Source organism: Lepus europaeus, chromosome 6 (genome assembly GCF_033115175.1).
Source record: "Lepus europaeus isolate LE1 chromosome 6, mLepTim1.pri, whole genome shotgun sequence".
NCBI classification, from domain to species: domain Eukaryota; kingdom Metazoa; phylum Chordata; class Mammalia; order Lagomorpha; family Leporidae; genus Lepus; species Lepus europaeus.
Window position 1 is genome coordinate 87,697,157 of NC_084832.1, and position 23,429 is coordinate 87,720,585.

Consider the following 23,429-nt stretch of genomic DNA (forward strand, 5'->3'; position numbering starts at 1 on the left):
CTCGCGCAGGCGCAGAGCCTCTCCGCAGCCGCTTCCGCCAGGCGGGCAGCTTCCCGGAAGCGCTTGAGCTCCGCTGCGGAGACGCCTGTTGCTAATCGAGCCTGCTTTGGGGCTATTTGTTCTCATAAGTTGCCGTCCAGAATGGAGGCAAAATAAACATTGTTAAAAGAAAAGTGTTAATTAGATATAAGTTAAATCCACTGTTTTGCAGTGGGAGATGGAAGTTCTAAACCAAGGCTTCTTTTGTCTTAATACTCGTAGGTTCACTAAAAAATTAAATTGAGGCTTTATAAAATTTACAGGATTAGAAACTCTTCCAAAAGTAGTCTTTCACAGCCTTCAGTGTTTAGTTCATTGACCAGTACATATTAAAACATGTTGCACCATGTCAAATATACCTTAATAAAAAAGTCAAACGCCAGGCACTGTTCTTGTCACACACAGGCATTTATTGAAACTAAGATTTCCTTCCACCTCGGCAGTTACCAAATCAGAAGTGATGTATTTGTTTTCCATTCCCCCAGGCAAGCAATCTGCTGTGCTCTTGCTTCTTTCCTCCATTCTTGACCAATTTCATGATCCTGTTGGGTTTTATAAATTCTGCTGAGCAGCTTTAAATCCTTTCTGCCATAAGGTGTGGTTCTAAATGAATTATTCAGTTGCCAAATGATGCCCTTCAAGTAGTTCACGATGCAGGTTCATGACTTTTGGTGTAGCATAATTTCCATTCCAAGTACTGTTTCCAGTCAATAGTAACCCATGCTTCATTTTGACATTCAGTGCTTTGAACTGATAAGCCTATTAAACCAAATATTTCAAAACCAGGTGTAACACAGCAAAGTAGTAAAAAATAATAATAATAAATCTAAAGAAACCAATTAACCAAGAAACAGTAACAAACTTTTATGGCAGTTTTTTTTTTTTTTAAAGAAGTAGCATTTCATACCTAAAAGTATGCCTTCCATTATAATTTAACAGAAAAGCTTATGTTAAAATTAGTTTTAGGGGCTGGTGCTGTGGTGAAGTGGGCTAAGCCTCCACCTGTGGCGCCAGCATCCTGGCTGCTCTACTTCCAATCCATCTCTCTGCTATGACCTAGGAAAGCTGTAGAAGACGGCCCAAGTGCTTGGACTCCTGCACCCACATGGGAGACCAGGAAGAAGCTCCTGGCTCCTGGCTTCAGATCGGCCCAGCTCCAGCTTTCAGCCACTTGGGGAGTGAACCAGCAGATGGAAGACCTCTTTCTCTGTCTCTCCCTTTCTGTCTGTAACTCTACCTCTCAAGTAAATAATTCTGTCTTTAAAAAAATTAGTTTTGGTCAACTGTAAAGGTAGATCTTTCACAATTTCAACCACTTCATTTTTATTTTAAAAATTTTAAAGATTTATTTAAAAGGCAGAGTTTCAAAGAGAAACAGATCTTCCATCTGCTTCCATCTGTCAGCAGAAACTGAACTCACTGATGTTATCAATTCAATGGTCCGCTCCAAAATTCCCGTAGTCACTGGACAGTATTAACAGGGCTCATCAGGAGCCAACATTGCGGTGCAGAGTTAAGTGGCTACTTGTGATGTCAGCATCCTATAAAGGAGTGCTGGTTTGAGTCAAAGCTGTTCCACTTCCAATCCAGCTTCTTGGGAAAAGCAGCAGATAATGGCCCAAGTGCGTGGGCTGGCTGGCACGGCCGTTGGGCTGCTCTCATGAAGCCTCTACTCCACACTGGAATGCCTGGGTTGGAGTCTTGGCTTCACTTCAAATTCCAGCTTTCAGCTAATGCACACCCTGGCCCAGCCCCAGCTTTAAGGGTATTTGGGGAGTGAAGCAGTGGATGAGATCTCTCTGGATGCCTACCTTTTAGATTAAAAAAATTAAAAAATAATTAACTTAATGTGGTGCAGTGGGTTCGAGACCCAGCTGCTCCACTTCTGATCCAGCTCTCTGCTGTGGCCTGGGAAAGCAGAAGATAGCCCAAGACCCCGGGCCTTTGCACTCGCATGGGAAGACATGGAGGAAACTTCTGGCTCCTGGCTTCGGATTGGCTCAGCTCCGGTCATAGCAGCCAATTGGGGGAGTGAACCACTGGATGAAAGACCTCTCTCCTCTGCCTCTCCTTCTCTAACTCGTTCAAATAAATCTTTTAAAAAATTAATTAAAAAAATGTGGAGTTTGCTGCAGTGACTAAGATGTCTCTTGGGATGCCCACATCCTGTTTCAGGGCGCCTGGTTTTTGAGTCCCAGCTCTGTTTCTGCTTTCAGCTTTCTGCTATTGTGTACCCAGCGAGGCATTCCAGTCACCCCATTGGAGACCTGAAGTTCTGGGCTTCCAGCATCCGCCTGGCCCAGACGCAGCCACTGCAGGCAATTGAACTAGCAGTGTGAACCAACAAATGGAAGATTTCAATTGGTCTCTCAAAGAAATAAAATTAAAAATATAAAATGATACAGGAAATAGTAAGAACTCTATCACAAGACCAATATGATGGTTGTGGCTAGCACAAGATCACATTGTAACAATGTGAAGATTTAACAGTATCTAAAAATGACTAAGGACTATAAGGTATCAGACTTTGTGTCAGCATAGTTACTTAATGAAGGAAAATGTGTTCTTAGAAACAATCATTGGCCAGCGCCGTGGCTTAACAGGCTAATCCTCCACCTTGAGGCACCGGCACACCGGGTTCTAGTCCCGGTCGGGGCACCGGATTCTGTCCCGGTTGCCCCTCTTCCAGGCCAGCTCTCTGCTGTGGCCAGGGAGTGCAGTGGAGGATGGCCCAAAGTGCTTGGGCCCTGCACCCCATGGGAGACCAGGAGAAGCACCTGGCTCCTGCCATCGGATCAGCGCGGTGCGCCGGTCGCAGCGCGCCTACCGCGGCGGCCATTGGAGGATGAACCAAAGGCAAAAGGAAGACCTTTCTCTCTGTCTCTCTCTCACTGTCCACTCTGCCTGTCAAAAATTAAAAAAAAAAAAATCATTAATTATAGTGGAATTTATTGAGAATCTGCCATATTTTATCAATCATCCAGAGCAGTGCAGTTATAAGTAGGTGTACAAATGAAAAATTCCACTTCTCAACACATCTTGGGCTTACTAAATGGAGCATCTGAAGTCTAACCTGGCAAAGCAGGCACAAATGAACATTATCGAAATGTAAGAGCAAAACTACCTAGCACATCCCTGTTTAAACTCTCTGTGCTTCCGTTTTCTTCACTCAAGCAATCTCAGTTGTCTCTTACGTTAGATGGCAAAAATAATTTAGAAGAGTGAGGACGATGGGGAAAGGTAGGTTTGTGGATATAAGTCATACCTGGATAGGAGTCAGAAGTTGTGGGGTTCCATTGCAGAGCAGGGTGACTATAGAAAATGTTTATGTAACATGTATTTCTATTTAGAAAAAACTAGAAGATAGAGTTTTGGGTGTTTTCACCATAAACAAATATTAAATGTTTGAGTAGCTATATGTAATGTACTGAGATTGGACTGTACACAATGTATCCATTTACTGAAGTATCACATAGTATCTCACCAGTGTGGACTATAAAGTACACAATTCAAAATAATATAACTTATGGTTCAGTAGAATGCTATGTGGTTGACCTGAGAGTGATATTGCCATTATTGCTCTGTGTTCTGTGGGATTTCCCAGCAAACAATCCGCTGGCTAAATTCAGTGGATAGCCCCTTTACTTCCACCTAAATAAAGTCAAATGGAACTGCCATTCGAGATTACCTTGAATGCACAAGCCCCAACCTGAACCCAACAGAACTGCTCCACACTCTAATCAACATACCAACTGCGCCACTCAAGCTCCACTTATTATACACCAAACACATTTTTGGAGAATACCGTTATTTTAAAGATGTCTTTAAACCTAATAGCTAACAGACTTTTTATATTTGGGACCTTTACAATCATCTGTGTGGAGCTGCATTGTGGTGCAGTGGGCAATACTGCCAACCCATATCAAAGTACCATTCAACTTCTGGCTATTCCACTTCCAGTCCAGCTTCCTGAAAAGGTGCCTGGGAAAGCAATGGAAGATAGCCCAAGTGCTTGGGCCTGTCACCCATGTGGGAGACCCCCAGATGGAATTCCTGGTTCTTGCAGCCATTTGGGGAGCAATCCAGCAGATGGATAATTTCTCTCTGATGGGTTCTGCCTTTCAAATAAGTAAATTAATCTTTGAACACAATAAAATAAAATAATCTGTGTGGGGTGGGTTTTGGGAGTACCTAGGTTTGCACTTCATGTGGGTTTACTAAAAGAAGTAGGTACCTGGGTTTGTTAAGAAGCCACAGCCCAGGGGCCAGCACTGTGGCGCAGTGGGTTAACACCCTGGCCTGAAGCGCCAGCATCCCATATGGGCACCAGTCGAGTCCCGGCTGCTCCTCTTCCGATCCAGTTCTGCTATGGCCTGGGATAGCAGTAGAAGATGGCCCAAGTTCTTGGGCCCCTGGACCTGTGTAGGAGACCCAGAAGAAGCTCCTAGCTTTGGATCGCCGCAGCTCCGGCCATTGCGACCATCTGGGGAGTGAACCAGTAGATTTAAGACCTCTCTCTCTCTGTCTCTACCTCTCTCTGCAACTCTTTCAAATAAATAAAATAAATCTTAAAAAAAAAAAAACAAAAACAAACCCACAGCCCACACTGGGAGTACCTCGTTTTGAATCTTGCTCTACTCCTGAATCCAACTTCCTGTACACCCTGGGAAGAAGGAGACAGAGCAAAGTGGTTGAGCTCCTGCCACTACATGGGAGACCTTAATTGAGTTCCCAGCTCTTGGCTTCAATCTGGTCTAGCCCTCAACTGTCGTGGACATTTGGCGAGTACACCAGAAAATAGAAGCTGTCTGTCTACCTGCCTGTCAAATACACAAATAATTAATGGCAGATGATTAGCCGATGCCTCTGGTTTCACCTTCAATAACTAAGTCCTTTTTCCTTGGGCTTACTAAATGGAGTATTTGAAATCTAACCTGACAAGGTGGAATCAAGTCTCAATATAATGTTGTAAATCAAGATATTCAAAGCAGAATCAGGTTAAAAATTAATGTTTTCAAAATTCATTCTCTTTCTTAATAAAATTAACTTTTTATTGCATATCTTGATAAGAGTTGCAACCAGACAAAGAATGAAAGTCTATTTGGCACAAAGAATGGTTAATTGTTCATTTCCCCTGAAAGGCCAAAACAGAACGACTCAAACCTCTAAAAGCGTTTACTACAAAAATGGTCAAGACCTGATTTAATAACTCTAAAATTGTTCTTAAGACTGAGGGCTGAGATGAATACTACAGAACGTAAACAAAATTTTACTTTTCTTTCTGAAATAAAGGTTTGGGATGCTTCCAGAAGGTAATATAAATTTTGATATCTGTTCCGATCTATTTTGTTTCTATTTAAAATTGCTTTAGGACTGTGTAATGTTCCCAGTGTCAATCATTCTATGATCGTAAAAGAACTAGCACCATTTCAATAAGTTTCATAGATAGTCTAGCTAAATACACATGAACAAATCACACATGGTCAAAACAAAAATATAATAAAAATATTTAGTGAAAAGTCACATTTTAACTGCCATTTATGGACTTAAAAATACAAATAAAATCTTATCAATTTGATATTCAGCTTGTAACTGGCTCAATACATAGCCTTGGTATGTTCCCTAAAATTGTATTGAAGCATCTTTTTGAAAAGTTAAATGCAACTTTATACCTTCATTAGTTATATTAGAGGTAAATAGTTAAACAGTACACTCATCCCTGGGTCTCTTAAAAAAAATGGAAAATCTTAGTGTAAGTTTCAAATTTTAATAATTATAAATTTAAAAATTTTACACGTGCTGAATAATAGCAGTGCTATAACATTTTGTGACCATTCAACCACAAACTCACTGCATAGAGCATCTTTCTTTTTACAGAGAATCAAATCACAATACCAATATTTGCAATGTGTCATAATTTCAGGTGGTAGAAGACACCACACCAGGAAGCCTAGGCTCAGAGCACACTGGAGGTCAGATCCCCAGGACGTACATAGTGCAGATGCAATATTCAGTCTCAGGCTAGGAAAATTAGCTGTTGGTACATGCCTGACAGCTCCTAATAGCCAACAGGCCTAAAATGCAGATGGGAAAGGAGAAAACGAAACCTCCCCACTGCTGGGGAGGCCTGGGATAGGTGGACAGTGAGCCACAGTGGGCGAGGAGGGGACAGATGGCTTGTGCTGTGAGCCTCATGGGTGTAATGTGCAAGCCACACCCCTCAGGTTGTACTAGGGAATCACCACCAAAGCTGGGTAGAATGTCCCAGTCTTTACAAAGACTTCTGCATAGAGACTAGAGGCCAGCAACAAATTTCTTAATTCATTCTCTTTAAAACAGAACAGATGGCCATTATAAGCTTATATTTTTACCTGAACCAAATATATTCTTTGGCTACATATGTAAAGGGTTCCTATTATAATCGGTCAGGCAGATTTCAATGTTCCTTTTTATTTTCAACTAAAATATGTTTAAAGTTCAACTTGAACCATGGCACTTCATAGAAATTTGAGCTCAGCTATATGCTTAATTTGCACATTTTTAAATTTTAGAAAATCAATTTAAAAGAATTCTTAAATGCAATGTTTTCAGAACATGGATACCAAGGCAGATGATATAAAAAAATTTAAAACATAATTATAGCCTCAAATCAGCTATATTATTTTGTGGAAAAATTTACAGGAAAAATGATAAAGTTAAAACCTCATATCCAAATCAGTCCTTAATCTCTGGTTAAAAAAAACCACCACCCTAAGAAGTATTGTGGTTCCGTCTAACTTGAAAGGTTAATATTTTACTCAGGAACCAATGGGACCGTCAGTGACAGCTAACTTAGTAAGGTCTAATCATAACCACCTCTAACAACAGAGGTGACAAACAGAATACAAGTAAAAATGTAACAGAGAAAAATAGCATTTTCAGGGTTCAACTGAGACAGTACACTTAGCAACTCAAACTTAAACTCTTTGAAATGGACAGCTAGCTCCCTTCAATACTTGAGGGGTTCATAGAAGTATTAACAGAAATGGGAAACATGATGGTATTAGGACTAGAAAGACTCGACATTTTTGATAAAAGAGAAAGTTCAATGAAAGAGACAGTAAGAGGAGTGTTAAATAATGCTGACTGGGAAAATGCTTGGTTTTTAAAAGAAAATTGTATAAAAAAATAACCATCTCATCTGAACAGAGTAGTGTAATAAACTTAGATACAGTTTACAATGTAATGATTGAATTCTTAAAATTTGTTTTTTTTTAAATCCTGTAAAGTTTGTTTACATAAAATGCCACACTTTATACCAGACAAAACCTCAATGCAGTGATGTCAGCATGCCAATCTCTCCCAATTACTGTGTTGGAAAGGCAACTATCAAATACCATCAAGTGGTTTTAGCGACCCAGGCAGCCGCTGACCCAGCACAAGGACCACAAAAGCAAATTAACTCTTTTAGCAGAGCTCCCAGAACATGTTTACAGGGGCTGTTACATCAATACAAATTGTGAAAAGAACAAAGTTCTTAGAGATGGTACCCTGGGACTCTTAGATTATTACTTGGGAAGCCAACAGATCAAAGTAAATAAAATGAGAAATAAACTGAATAAAGGATGTATGGAAAACTAGAGAATACAGGATCCTATATGAACAACAGAAACTGTATAAGACACAAAAACCTAAAAATCAAATATTGATCATGTCCCTTTAACATATATAAAAAAGGCCAAGAATGTTTGTCTTGAATAATCTTTTGACAACAGTTTTAACAGTGAAAATCAATTTTCTAGAAATAAGCCAGTGTTTTTGATACCCACTGGGCCAAGAGCATTAAGAAAAACAAAATAGAATCTAAAAAGTTAGTGCACATAGCTAAAGACAAACTTGACCAAGTAAAAGATCCACACAAATATCCAAGCAGGCAAACATATACACCAACACCCTGAAAACAGGCTAGCCACTGCAACTGAGTGGCATCGCCATTACCTACAAAATGGTGGTGGCTCCCCTCCCCCACACCCTAGTTGCCACTGATCAACATGGGGGTGATCTCTTAAATATTATTTGGTCCAATCTGAAGTAAATTTTGTTTTAATTCAAATGCCATGTATTGCAACATTGTAATAGGATCTAGGCAAATTTAGTAAGTATATTTCCACATGGATCAAAGTTGTTAAATACAGATGCCTTTTACTTACCAAGACATTCCTTTCCTACTCCTCTTTATTTTTAATAACTTGATTACAGTTTTGTCATAGCCAGTGGACCTATCCACTCTGTTGTGAATTTCAGTGCCCTTTGGCAAAGGGACTATAGTTTTCAGTCACACACACACACACACACCCTACACATACTGAGCAAGGCTGAGGGAGCTAGGAAACAAAACACTAAGAACAATGCAAAACAAAGTGATTACTACTGCATATCACTTCAAGTTCTTTAAGGAAAAATAGACCTAAAAATAATGCATCATTCAAAGTACTTTTTAAAACAACAACAACAAAAAAAGCTGTATTTTTCATGAAGAATGCTGTTAGCATTCCTCCTGGCAGTCTTTTAAGATATTCTGCTCCACCTTAAGTGTTACTCAATGGTGATACTGAAATGTTCCTCAAAGAGTCAACGGCCCTTGGGCCTAGCACTCTTCTATCTAAGGACACATGCACAGTTGGGAAGTGATCAGTGCTCCAGTTCTGTTTGCTATAACTGTTAGCAGCACAGAGTTCCAGAACATTCTGACTGCATCACATGTGAAGATGTATATGCTATATGTGAATCAAGTACAAAACTGGATATGCAGGAAGTTTTGCAGCCAGGACTGGGCAACATGTGGGAGGAGAACGCCGGTCCCTCCGCAGCAGAGAGGGATGCAACTGCGCTGCGTCCTCTGCCCATCACGACGGTGAGCAACTTGGGACTACAGTGGGTGGAGTTTCATATGCCTTAGTTTTCATTTCCATAATTTAAGCTAGCACACAGAATTAAGGGAAGCATGGCAGCAGTAGAAGAATCCTGATTAGAAAGGATAAACTAGAGGATCTAGATTTTTTTTCCATCTCTGAAATTAAATTCATGTCGCTCCTATGACTTGAGGGTAACACCCACTCTAGCGTCATTATTGCCCCTAATGCCCCAACGTGCAATAGTCCATGTGAATCAGTAATTCACATCCTTTAAAGTAGTTATTGCTTAAGCAAGCCATTCAGAGTAGATATGGGCTGTGTGGCTGGATAGAAACACACTCAAAAAGTTAAGACTACACAGGAATGAGCGTTTCGTTTCACACATAAACCCACAAAAACACACGCTCAAGAGGGGCAACAGGTTCTAGCAGCTAACATCCTAAATCAACTCTGAAGCATCAGAACTTGATTTCTTACCAAAAACAAATCTGCTCTTTTGTATTTTCTTTTTAAAATTAAGGCAATGAAATGGCTACGGTTCCTAAAGTTCTTTTTATGGAACAAAAATATACACGTATTTTCTTCCTCAAGTCCAGGCCTCAGAGTATGATTATAGACCTGTATTACACAAAACCTGCAACGCTGAGTTGACATAAAAAAAGAGAGGGATAGAATACTAAAAAGAAGCGAAAAAACAACCTGGTGATGTTTTTCCTTCCTGCTGAATTACAAACCTAATCATCAAAGGGAAGAAAAGATGGACAAAACAAAGTCTCTGAAGGATTTTTCAATGTCTCTTGCATTGATTCAAAGCTTTTGGGATGATGAAGGGGAGGAGCTTATTAAAATGAAGACTCTGGGGTCCAACAATCAGAAATTCTGACTCTGAAAGTCCAGAGTTGAGCCCAAGAACCTGCCTTTCCAATCAGCTCCTCAAGTGAGTAGGTGGTCTGTGGACAACATTATGGAGTGATGCCCAGCGTATATCCACCTGATATTTAAAAGCGCAAGTTCTAAACTTTGGCTGGCCATCTATGTTTTGATAAAAGGGAAAAAGGCACTGAATATGTATTTCGTGGTGCCCATATCTGTTTGCACATATATGGAATTGCATTCAGAAATTTTCAATCACCATTCAAAATCTAGAAGACACACAGATGACAGGTTGTGGCTAACACCTAACAGCAGAAGCTGATGCAAAGCTGACCTCTCTTGTATCACTGCATTACATAAGAAAGCTGCAGGCTCTCCAAAATCCAGAACGGCCAAAGGAACTGAGGAACAGGACAAGACTCAAGTCAACTTTCAGCAATTCAGTGCACTTTGCAGAAAGGATCTAAATTGAGCATAAAGTTTTGTTGTTTATTTTACACAAAGGAGACCACCAACATTTGCCATAAACTCTTCTAAACTCTTTAGGAAGGCCATCTTCTGTTTCCGATCCAGCGTAGGAGGCGTGCTGCTTGCAGTGAGCTTGTTGAAGGCATCTGCTAATCTCTGGTAAATGACTGGGTCTTGCTGACTTGATAGTAATGTTTCCACCAGTTCGGAATACTCAGCCTATTAAAGAAAGATGCTATACGTGAGAGTATGTTTTCCCTACGAGGTCATGTGAATAGACAGTATCAGTTCTAAAAGGCAAAGGTGACAACTGTATTTAGTAGTTTACATTTACAGAATATTTACTCTAGGTACTGCTCTCCTCTTTTACACGAGGATCAGTTCACTGACTATATGTCACCTTACAGTGAGACAGCACTGTTTATAGTCCCACTTTATAGATGAAGGCTTTGCAGAACAGTGAGATGAAGGGACGAGCCGAGATCACACCACTAAGAAGCAGGAGTCCAGGCGCTTTGGTTCCCGGAACCATATAATCACCAAGGTTGTGCCATTCCCTCTCCAAGTTCTTGGAGTACATTATCCATATTTATTTCACATTTTATATATAACCGCAGAGTGAAACATGACTTCCAACAGTTGCCCTGAGGCCTGTAGAGATGTCTTGTCAACCCAGTTCTGGAGGACATCAGAGGATGGCAGGAGGTATGTGAGAGAGGGAGAGGGGGGAGAGTGGTAAAGTGTGTTTTAGGGCTTTCTCTAAGTAGAGGCAGAGCACAGTGAAGGGTCTAAGCCAGCACAGTACCTAGAAGCTCTTGGAGAAAGGGCAATGCAGGTATATGAGAATGGCAATATCTACTTTTAAGACCCCTGTCAATAAGGCTTAGAGGAGTGGGATTGGGTGTAGGCTAGAGGAAAACACAGTAGCTCGGAGATCAGCTCTCTTGAAAAAAGCTGGTCTGCCGTTATTTTTTCATTAGCTTCTTAGGATATCAAGATAAACTACAATGGTGAAACCAGGTATTAATCATTTTTGGGTGCAGGTTCCAAAACCCTTGCCCAATGCATGGAACAAGACCTGCTGACCTAATTGCTCTCCCCAAGGAATAGGCCTGCTCACAGGGGACCAAGTATAGACTCCAGTCATTTCCCTACTCACAGGAAATGGTAATGCTTCTGGTGCCAGGCCAGTTCAGCAAGGGAATCAATCCCCCTTCATTTCCAGATCCCTGCTGGCTTCCCTACAGCACGCAAATGTTAAACCAACCAACCAGCTAACCACAGGGAAAAAAAGCATTCAAAATGTAATGGTTTATACACGTGGAGACAAGAGGCCTGCATTCCCAGAAGCAACAAGGAAATCGAAAGACAGAGGAGGGCCACATCGGACATGGGCATTATCCGCAGGAAGTGGCCACTACAGCAGACGGCACCCTCAGCTCAGGGCATAAATGGTACAGAAGTCCATAAGTGATGTCTTCCCGTAGTAAAGAAGAGCTCACAACCCTATCTTTTGGGTGAGTGTTGGGCAAACTAGTTAACACACCACGTAAGACAACAAAGTGCCTGGGTTCAATGCCTGCCTCTGGCTTTGGACTCCAGCTTCTGGATAATAGATACTCTGAGAAACAGTAGTGATGGTTCAAGTAATTGGGTTCTTGCCATCCATGTGGGAGATCTGGACTGTATTCCCAGCCACAGGTTTCAGCCTTGGCTCAGCCCCAGCTGTTGTGGGTATTTGGGGAATGAACCAGCTGATGGAAGTCTCTCTTTTACTCTCAAATAAACTTTAAAAAAAAGTTTATTAAGAGAAAAATTTCCTCTTATCATTTAAGAAAAAGACATTAACATACCAAAACTTCTACAGCCAATCACATGGGCAAGCTGGGAGATAACACGTGCACTAGAGGGGGATGGGACTCAGGCAGCATATGATGCCATATGCTGCTTCTCACACATTTCACAGGTACTGTTCTAACAGAATAAGGAAGGGAGATGGTTGAATTGGCCTAACTTTCCTTCTGCTACATTAAACCCTTATCAGCATGTATCGAGGCTTTAAAAGGTTCAACAACACAAAGAAAACAACACACGATCTTCTATACTATGCCATGAAATAATATACTATTCTCCATACTTTCTAAAGGCACACTTCTCCTGGTCTCCAATCTTACTCATCTTTACAAAATGTGAGTTCATCAAAAATGGGAGCTGCATACTCATTATTCACTCCTGCTTATTCTCCTGGCTCCTAGCATGGTTGTGTAAGTGCAAGTTTTCGTGTGAAGATCACTGCAAAGAATGATTCGTAATGGTGGGAGAAAAGGAAATGCTTTAACTGACAAATACCTTGTCACATAAACATGAGGAGAGGCAATAAAAAAGCAAAGAAATACTGGTTCAATGAAACAGAACTGAGGCACTGAGGCACAGATCCGCTAACAACCGGGAACTATACTATGCATGAATGATCTGTCATCTCCGAATGAGCAGCGTCCCATTTGCAGAATGTGTCCAGTACCTGGTGCAAACACACCAACGTGTAGAAAGCTTCACCAGCTGCAGTGGTCATCTCTGTGTTGTGCTTTTGCAAAACCAGCATATCGAAAACCAGCTGAAATGACAGAATATGCCTTCTAAATAAAAATACAGAATGATCACATAATCTTCCCACCTCTCCCGAGTATTCCTCCCAAAAGAAAGAAATTATTTTATCTATTAAATCAATCTGAAAAGTTCAGAAAATGATTTTATAAAAACCCAAGGATAATTTAGAGTTACTATTTCCTGTAGTATCTGAATTCAAATTATCAAATTCCCCATTATAAAAATAGAAAATCAATATTCAAGAGAACAAAAGTGAATGAGAATGATGTGTCCATGGAGAGTCGATCTCCAAAAAAAAGTTACTAGAAAGTAATTAATTCCTTCTTTATGGAAGAATATAAGCATTTTCAAATTTGAATGTTGAATTATGTGCACTGTCATACTTATCTTAGATAATTTGTTGACCTATCATTCAAACATCTTACCTTAAGAAAGTGCCGTGTTGCTAGAAAAAGCGGTGAGTCTGTTTCTTGTGCTTTTGCACACTGTTCAGCTAAGGGTGTCAAGGCCTCCAGGCAAAGCTGGCAAACCTCCGAACTCATTCTGATCACAAAGGTCAAGGATCAAATGAGACTGGCTATATCTGACTTATAAAAGGTCAAAAAACTATAGCTAGTATGAAATGAATTACAACTTATAGGAGTCAATACAGACAAGTGAGTACATGTATTGATTTATGCTTATGATACATACAAATTATGAAAAGTCCTATTACCCTGTATCATCAGGAACTAAGATCAGAGAACTCAACAACAGTATATGACACTACTAACTGGAGTGACTTTGGCAACTTGGACCAAAACCATAGGGGTTTATAAAGGAGGACAGCCCAAGGCAAACCAATAGAAGAAACACATAACTGGGGCAGTTACAAAGCTAGAAGCTCTATGGTAAAAGAAAGCCGAGCCACAAAAGAGAAATACAAATTTAAAATAACTTTCTTTAAGCAAGATCTTTCCCCCAAAGTGATAACAATGTTCATTTAAAGGATATGATGTCATTCCTAGTTCTAAGGAGTACATCAGACTTTTAAACAGATCCTCAGGAAGCTGTGGTATTTTTTCAGGAAAAATCTCACAGATAAATGTGATTAATTTATAGTATTGATTACAAAGAGTTGGAAACTGAAAAAGAAGTATTAGATATTGAGATGATCAATATTATGTAATTCTTATTTTCATTAATGCAATGAAATAAATTGACAGGCTTCTTTCTTTAAAAGGTGTACAAAATATAGAAAATAAGACTTAATTAAATGCAAATATAAATCACAATAGAATACTTTAGTAACTAAAGAAATAATAAAGTAAGGGGCACAAATAATAAAAGTAATAAATAATATAAATACTAATAAAAAGTTATAATCAGTAGAAATTATATCTTCTGGATAGTTAATAAGATCTCCACATACAGTCAACTAGACTTCCTTACTATAATATGGTTTCTGTATGAATGTTTGGTTCATGGGTTGTCAGAATTGTTCCAACGGTTCAGGCATTTCTCAAGGAGAGAAGTGTATGGTTATATTCTGCTATTCTGGGAATCTAAAAACACTCTTATTCTTACATTCTGCTTCCAAATGTTTCTTGACAAGTCTCTACTCCTATCCTCTTTCCTCCCTCCACCTCTGCCTCCATACTTCATGTGTACAAACACATGCATACACACAATCTCTTCCTCTCCATCTATGTTCTTGTCTCCACCCCAAGGACAACTCATGCCAAAAGACCTCCTCTCCCCAGTGGTACTTACAGGAAGAACAGGGTAGCCTCACCATCACCACGCCCTCAGTAATGACTGGTAACAATCACACCCAATGTAGTCAGAAGGTGCAAAAATCTAAAACTGCATTACTCTTATTTTCTTACCATTCAAATTCTACATAGAGTGAGACTGGGAAAATGCCTGTGTCTGGCCAGCGCCGTGGCTCAACAGGCTAATCCTCCGCCTTGCGGCGCTGGCACACCAGGTTCTAGTCCCGGTCAGGGTGCCAGATTCTGTCCCGGTTGCCCCTCTTCCAGGCCAGCTCTCTGCTGTGGCCCGGGAGTGCAGTGGAGGATGGCCCAAGTGCTTGGGCCCTGCACCCGCATGGGAGACCAGGAGAAGCACCTGGCTCCTGCCTTGGGATCAGTGCGGTGCGCTGGCTGCAGTGTGCCTACCGCGGCAGCCACTGGAGGGTGAACCAACGGCAAAAGGAAGACCTTTCTCTGTCTCTCTCTCTCTGTCCACTCTGCCTGTCAAAAAAAAAAAAAGAAAGAAAGAAAATGCCTGTGTCTGCTCAGTACCTCAACTTGAGAAAGAAGTTCAAGAAGTATTGGAGGAAAACACCTAGAGACATGACTTATTTATTCCCCTAATGACAAAAAAATGGCAGAATCAAAAGTGCTGGTAAAACTCAGTTTCTAAAAGGACAAATTTTTTTTTTTCTGTAGCACTGGGTCCGTGTTAATAAGCAACCAGAAGTAAGTACAATAGAAGTGTAAAAATCTCATTTTAATGCACACTCAATAGACACAAGTTATTCATTAAATCAGAGGTATATCTGTGTCTTAAGATATCCCTCAACATCCAGAATATGTAGACTCAAGGTTCACATTCACTTTCTTGACTTACCTTCAAAAGATCCTGTGACATCAAGGGCAGAATTAGGTTTACTCCATACAGCACAACATCAGCTGCTGATACAGATCTATTTGCTGCTTGCCCTGGCTCATGACCTCTAAACACTTCATCTATTAAAAAAGACAAATTATTCAGTCTTATGGTGGTGCATCAATGAATCTCCTATGTTTATATTCTACTTCGATAAAAATGAAAATAAATTCAAGCCCCAAAGCACATTTGGTCACTTGCCAAATGCACACAATGGCAAGGGCTGAGCCAGGCTGTGCTAGGAGACAGGAACTCAATTTAGGTCTCCTATGTGGGTGGCAGGGACCCAAGTACCTGAGCCATCACCTGCTGCCTCCTAGGGAGGAATTAGTAGGGAATACTGTATCTAATAATGCTGGACTGGGAGCAGAGCTGGGAGTTGAATCCAGGCACTCTGATGGAGGACATGGGTGTTCCAACCACTGCCTTCACTGTTGTGTCAAACACCCACCCATCCACTCTAGGTCTAAACTGAGCTGTGGCTTCCTTTCGCCATAGCATTTTTAGGTCTTCACACTCTTAGAAAGTCTATGGAAGAGTTTCCAAGAGTCTATGAGCCAACTAGTACTGAATGTGAAACTCTGTTGGATAGTATAATACATTTTTTGAAGGTGAGACACATCTGACCTAGAAAATGCTAAAAATTCCTAGACTAAGAAACACCAAACTGAAACAACTGGAAGACCTGAGGAAGATGCTTTCTGAAAGACTCGGCCTGAAAACAACAGAAAGCATCCACTGAGGGAAAGTTTGGACAGTGCTTTTCAAGTCATTCACCTCAATATCCCTAGTTAACTGGATAACCCTTCTAAATTGTGTAACTGATAGTGCTTATTGCAGGCTAGACACCGGAAAAAAAATGGTGGCTCACAGAAAAAGGAAAATGAAGCAATAAATGAAAGCGAGAAAAAACGGTCACAGACTGGGTACAGCTGTGGTAGAGGTCTCCCAAGGTCAGACCAAAAAAAGAAAAAGAAAAAGAAACTTACCCTAGAAATGGAATGTGCTCATTATCTGCTTGATTATGAATAACTGTAGTTCATGTCTGCTTCTATGTAACCATTCCAGGTTCTGCTTGCTTGCTAGTACAGAGCAATGGTATTAACCAATGCAAAACAGCATCCAGATCACTATGTGTGTGGAAATATCACCAGTAACTAAGTACCAATGTGCAGTACTGTATCAATTTCTGTGGCTACCATGTATACCCAAAATCAACCAGTTGGCGCTGCGGCATAGTGGGTAAAGCTGCCGCCTGCAATGCTGTCATGCCATATGGGTGCTGGTTTGAATCCCGGCTGCCCAACTTCCGATCCAGCTCTCTGCTATGGCATGGGAAAGCAATAGAAGATGGCCCAAGTCCTTGGGCCCCCGCATCCACATGGGAGACCAGGAAGAAGCTCCTGGCTCCTGGCTTCGGATCGGCGCAGCTCTGGCCATTGCAGTCAACTGAGGAGTGAACGAGTGGATGGACGACCTCTCTCTCTCTGCCTTTCCTTCTCTCTCTGTGTAACCCTGATTTTCAAATAAATAAATCTTACAAAAAAAAAAAAAAAAAAAGCCCACTCAAATGTATGCATATAGCCACATAATGGAGACACAGAGGCTAAAATCATATATAAGGAAAGACCCCCTCTCTGTTCAGGGCTCTTTTTGGGTAAGAATCTAATGAATATGGCAGCATAATAAATTCAGACTGCTTCCTGGCCCTGGTATCTCCTCTGTTCATGATTCCCAGTACACATGGAGTTGTATAGAACCTTACAAGTAAGAAGTAAAAAATTTCTACTATCATGAATGTCTGCACAAAATACAAGAAGAGGAGCAACCAGGACTAGAACCTGGTGCCCATATGGGATGCCGGTGCCGGCCCCGAAGAAGAGATTTTCAACATATTTAGGGGAAATCAGTTGGTGTGAAGCAGTGGGTTAGATCTCCAACATCCCATATTGGAGCACCAGTTCAAGTCCCAACTGCTCTGAGCCACATCGATATCCCTGCTAATGCAGGCAGCGGAAGATAGCACAAATACCTGGGACCCTGCCACCCACCTGGGAGACCCAGCGGGGTTGCAGTCTACTACCTTTGGCCAGGCCCAGCCCCAGCCATTGCTGCTATTTAGGGAGTGAAACAGTGGATGGAGCGCTCCCTCACACAATCTCTGTCTCCTCCTCTCTCTGTATCACTCTGCCTTTTAAAATACATAAATCACAGATGTTTTAGGGGAATTGATATTGAAAGGGAGGGGAGAGCTGGCAGAGGTATTTGTGGGGACAGCCCTTTTGGTCTACCAGGTTTCCAGATCAGCAGCACTTCCCCGTCTGCCAGTCTAAGAATTATGTGGGGAAAGAAGGAAGTTGAGGGAAACTCTCCAAATAACTGAGATTTTAATTACTGATTAGGTTCTTGCCTATAGCCACAGCTGTGTTTTACCTACTGACTACCTGGTGCAAGGTCCTCTGGCATGCTACAGCTGATCCTAACGATCTTTTGAAAGGCGTTTATGATTATGATGCCCATATTACTAGTCAGTAAAGGTATAAGTAAGCTTACTGATTCCTCCACATCATTTATTGGCGAGCCTCTCGGTTCGATCTTCAGAGTGTGACCTGTCAACCCCACAGCTCAGAGTTTTCTCCCCAAGAGGTTTCCTGGCTGCACTTGGGAAAGTGCCAGGTTTTGCTGGGGAGGCCACCTCAGAGGACTGACTAGCCAATAAAGCGTAACTCGGAAGAGACTGGTGTCTGCAGGCACACGCTGGGATTTGAATCCTATCCTGCAACAATGCACCAGCTATGCACTTGTGGGCAAGGGATTTAACCTCTCCATGCTTCTGCCTCCTCATCTACCAAGCACAGCAACAATATACCTACTCCACATCACTGTGAGAAGTCACTACTATCATTCTTATAAGAAGGAAGCCAAGCCTGTGGTACCCACCCTCATTCCAAAGGGATGTACTTTAATTTGTTTAGTAAACTAAATTTCCTCATAGCATTTCACTTAAAGAAAACAATCTTTTAATAAAATGACAGTAACAACAAAGCCACGTTTAAACACTACCACAATAGCCTTTACCTGTATCACTGAAATCTATGAATTCTTTTGACAGGAGGTTAGTAAGAAGTTCCATAATGAGAAGTAGGTCTTGGTATTGTTCCTCTTCTGCTGTAACATCTATTCTTTGCCGCCCTAAATTATTCTTAGAATAAACTTGCAACAATGTAAGGCAGGCTTCATATAAGTTCATAGCTTTGGACTGTAAGAAAACATGCATAAATTATACAAATTGGTAAATTCAGGTGGCAAACAAATATACACACTAAATTCTAAAAATATAATGTAGGTAAATGTACTCAGTTCTGGTAGCAGCTTTAATACTTGTTTGAAACAGTAAAACATTAACAATAAAAAGTACCTATTACAAGCATAATTATGTTTAAAATATTGCCATTTTTCTGACAACACAATTTTAGGGCAAGATGTTTACTTGTTCATTTTTTTATTTGAAGGGCAGACAGACAGAGAGACATAGAGACAGATCTTCCATTTACCGGTTTACTCTCCAAATATCCATAAAGGCTGGGGGCTGGGTCAGGCTGAAGCCAGGAGACTGGAAGTCAATCCAGGTTTCCCCACATGGATGGCACGGACCCAAGTACTTGAGCCATCACCTACTGCCTCTCTAGGAACTGTCTTAGCAGCAGACTGGATCGGAAGTGGAGGCAAGATCTGATCCAGACATTCTGATGTGGGATGTAAGCAGAGTCTTAATATGCACCATAAGACCTGCCCCTAGGGCCAGGATATATATTCATTCAACATGACTTTCTTTGAATTGTGTATTTTTACTAACAGTCTTTTTGAGATGTTTCATAGGAATAAAAATATTTCAGATAATATTCATTGAATTTTAAGTAAAGCATCTATAATTTTATTACATCTTCAAAAAGTGAACTCTGAAGGGATAAAATTAGAAAGCGCTTACCTCCCCAAGATAGCATATCTGTTTATGTGCAACTTCAACAAAAACTTCGATAATGAGATTAACAGTCTCTGGAGTATTTTTGTAAACTTCCATCAATCCAATGCAATTGGTAAGGAAGTCCATTAAAAAATTAAAGAGGATTGCCACGTTGTCAATCTGGGTAGCCTCGGCAATGCCACACAGGGCCTCCAACGTGGCAGTGATTTCCTGCTTGACTTCCTCTTGCTGGCACATCTGCTGAAAGTTTTCTTGGTTTATCACTCGTAAAAATCGCTGTTGAAGGGGCTGAAGAACCTAAATAAACAGCAGGAATTATCTGACAGTTCAACTTACATGCTCTATTTATTTCTGCAACTTGCAAAAATGTTCACTTTCCAGACATCTGTAATTGCTAGAGGCAGGAAAAGCCAGGAGAACAAGGAATTTTATCTGCTCATGACATTCCTTACTGTGAGGGTCATCATAACCGCTGGCACACATAAAGAAATGACATGTAAGCCTCAGGAACACGGCTTTCCTAAAGACATTCACAGATTTCTGCTATGGGAGTCCCCCACCTCGAAAGTGATTAGCAAAAAATAAAAAATTAAGCCTCCACAACAGGTGTCCACAAACTTTTATTTTCCATAAAGGGCCACAGAGTAAGAATTTTAGACTTTATGCTGTGGTATGGATAGCCACAGATATAAACAACTGAGTATGACTGCTTCAATAACATCCACGAAAACAGAACAGGCCACATGTGGTCCATGGATTGCAGTCTGCCAGCCTCTCTTCTACAAGGTCAAGCCCAACACAAAGTTCTTCCCTGCCTTGCAGCCCTACGCCTTTCACCAATTCCTCTTGGCATAAAATAGAACTTGGGATAAAAAGCCTTGTCCTGTGTATAGGAGCGAGTACTCACATTCATGGTGCTAGTCTCTTAATAAAATTTAGTTACCTACATGAAAATCCATTATTTAAAACAGGAATACACAGTCAGCCTGTATCTCTCCAGTTTTAAGTCATGAATGCTTCTGTTCCCATTGCTCTCTCAGCCATCAGGAGCACTCCAGACAGAGTGACTGCAGGCCAGCAGCCTGCATACACACTGGTGACCCTGGGTCACTCATTTCAAGATGACAATATAACGTGTCTGCGGTGGTTGTTACGGCTTGAACTGTGACTACTCAAAATTTGTTCAGTGTAAATTTGAATCCTTAGCACTTCAGAATATGGAAATGCAGTTGTTGCAGATGTAATTAATTAAGATGAGGTCATACTGGAGTAGAGTGGATCCCTAATCCAGTGCAGCTAGTGTTTTATAGAGGGGAAATATGGATTGTAGACATGTATGTGGGGAGACTACCATGTGAACATGAAGGCTGAGGTTAGAGTGATGCAGCTACAAATCAGGAATGGCAAAGATCACCAGCAGAGGGCCAGTAGCTGCCAACTGTCTCACAACCCTGAGGTGCAATCAACTCTGCTCATACCTGCAGAACTCTGAAAAACTCCATTCCTACTGTGTAAGACACTAAGTTTGAAGTGTTTTGTTACAGCAGCCTTAGGAAATGAATTTAGTGGCTAATTTTTACCTCCTTATTCAAGGGAAGAACATTCCACTATTTTTTACATTTTTTTATTTGCTTATATTTGAAAGGCAGAGAGATGGAGAGAGATTGCCCATTTGCTGATTCACTCCCAAAAGCCTACAGCGAGGGCTAGGCCAGGCAGATTCGAGGAGCTAGGAATTCAATGCAGATATCCTGCATGGGGGGCAGGGACTCAAGTATTGGAGCCATTACATGCACCTCTCAGGGTGTGCATCAACAGGAAGCTGGAATGGAAAGTAGAGGCACTCATTTTGGGATGCAAGGATCTAAAATGGTGTCTTGGCCGGCGCCGTGGCATAACAGGCTAATCCTCCGCCTTGCGGCGCCAGCACACCGGGTTCTAGTCCCGGTTGGGGCGCCAGATTCTGTCCCGGTTGCCCCTCTTCCAGGCCAGCTCTCTGCTATGGCCCGGGAGTGCAGTGGAGGATGGCCCAAGTTCTTGGGCCCTGCACCCCGTGGGAGACCAGGAGAAGCTCCTGGCTCCTGCCTTGGGATCAGCGCGATGAGCCGGCTGCAGTGGCCATTGGAGGGTGAACCAACAGCAAAAGGAAGACCTTTCTCTCTGTCTCTCTCTCTCTCACTATCCACTCTGCCTGTCCAAAAATAAAAAAAATAAAAAATAAAATGTTGTCTTTTTTTTTTTTTTTAAATTTGAAACAGTTACAGAGAAAGAGGAAGAGAGATCTTTCATCTGCTGGTTCACTCCCCAGATGGCCACAACAGCCAGCACTAAGCCAAGCTGAATCCAGGAGCCAGGACCTTCTTCTAGGTCTCCCACATGGGTGGCAGGGAGCCAAACCCTTGGATAGGAAGTTGAACAGCTGGGACACAAACCAGTCCTCATGCGGGATGCTGGTGTTGCAGGTGGCAGCTTTACCAACTACGTCACAATGCCAGGTTCCCGAAATGGAGTCTTGACTGTTGCACCAAATGCTTGTCCCTTCAGCGATGCTTTTTTTTCTTTCATTTTTGATAAAGTATATTCAATTAGTAAATTACCTTGGGTCACACCGAAATTTTAACAATATTAATTTATTCACACATGAGCATGGGGTACCTTCACTGATTCTTAATGCAGATTTAATAGTGAGTTGAGGGGCCAGCGCCGAGGCACAGTGGGTTAATCCTCTGCCTGTGGCGCCGGCATCCCCTATGGGCACCGGTTCTAGTCCCGGTTGCTCCTCTTCCAGTCCAGCTCTCTGCTGTGGCCTGGGAGGGCAGTGGAGGATGGCCCAAGTGCTTGGGCCCCTGCACCTGCATGGGAGACCGGGAGGAAGCACCTGGCTCCTGGCTTCGGCACAGCTCCAGCCATTGCGGCCATTTGGGGGGGTTGAACCAACGGAAGGAAGACCTTTCTCTCTTTCTCTCTCACTGACTGTAACTGCACCCCTTAAATAAACAAACAAATAAATAAATAAAGTGAGCTTGGAAACTGTGCCTAACACACATTACATCTGGTAATAATCAAGGTCAACACTTCAGCAAGTATGGACCAACTGTAAAACTGTAAACTAATAAGCTTCAAATTATTCATAAAGAGGCAAAATTATCAAAAGAGCTACTAGGACTGAAACGTGTCTGCTCACTGACTACTTCATGGCAACACACAGATAAAGCAAGCACAAGGTATACAACAGGGTGCAATCTAAATAGAGGAAATCATTACCTCTGTCCAATACTGCTGTTTGGTTTCTGTGTCCATATGTGCAAAACCTCCTAAGACAAGAGCTTTCATCAGGGTCCTCTGCACAGGACTCGACAAGAAATTTAGAGGGGGGCTTCGACTTGCAAACTGCTTTGCTAGGTTCCACCAGTTTTCACACTGAATTACTAAGTTTGCCCTGCCAGTAGGAATAACAAAGCATAAGATGCATTACCTTCATTATATATACGACTATACTAATAAAACAAAAACAACTTCAAAAGTATAGTACAATGAACTCAGTGATGATTTACAGGATACTACAGGACTCTGTTTCAATCTCACCATGTCACTCAACAACGTAAAATGTATGAAATCTCTTAATCATCAGTTTTCTAACTTGCAGAGTAATAAAAACCCTAAATCTCACAACTGAGGCTGTTATCATTGTAAATGAGGTATTACATAAAGAGTGCTTACAACAGAAACAGTAACTTAAAGAATTTAACAAAGAGTAGCAAGTCACTAAAGTACTAATAACAATATTAAACACATTCCTGGAATTTAGTATCAGTTTTTCTTTTCTTTAAAACAGGGATAAGACTAAAAGGATACCCAAAAAAGCAACTGAAAATATTCTACATGAAAGAGTTTTTTAAACTACAAATTAC

At 41.3% G+C, this 23,429-nt stretch overlaps 1 protein-coding gene across 3 annotated transcripts in view; it reads right to left on the minus strand.

Moving 5' to 3' along the window:
• Positions 1 to 5,078: 5,078 nt before the first annotated feature.
• Positions 5,079 to 23,429, minus strand: part of XPO4 (exportin 4) — a 114,815-nt gene continuing 96,464 nt past the window's right edge. For all 3 annotated transcript variants that reach the window (XM_062194539.1, XM_062194540.1, XM_062194541.1), the window contains exons 16-23: positions 22,783 to 22,957; positions 19,522 to 19,815; positions 18,612 to 18,792; positions 15,495 to 15,613; positions 13,874 to 14,005; positions 13,307 to 13,423; positions 12,796 to 12,888; positions 5,079 to 10,493 (exon numbers count right to left, since the gene is read on the minus strand). In XM_062194539.1, coding sequence (XP_062050523.1) covers positions 10,296 to 10,493; positions 12,796 to 12,888; positions 13,307 to 13,423; positions 13,874 to 14,005; positions 15,495 to 15,613; positions 18,612 to 18,792; positions 19,522 to 19,815; positions 22,783 to 22,957 — 1,309 coding nt within the window. In that variant the 3' untranslated portion in view covers positions 5,079 to 10,295. The remainder of the gene's footprint in view (positions 10,494 to 12,795; positions 12,889 to 13,306; positions 13,424 to 13,873; positions 14,006 to 15,494; positions 15,614 to 18,611; positions 18,793 to 19,521; positions 19,816 to 22,782; positions 22,958 to 23,429) is intronic.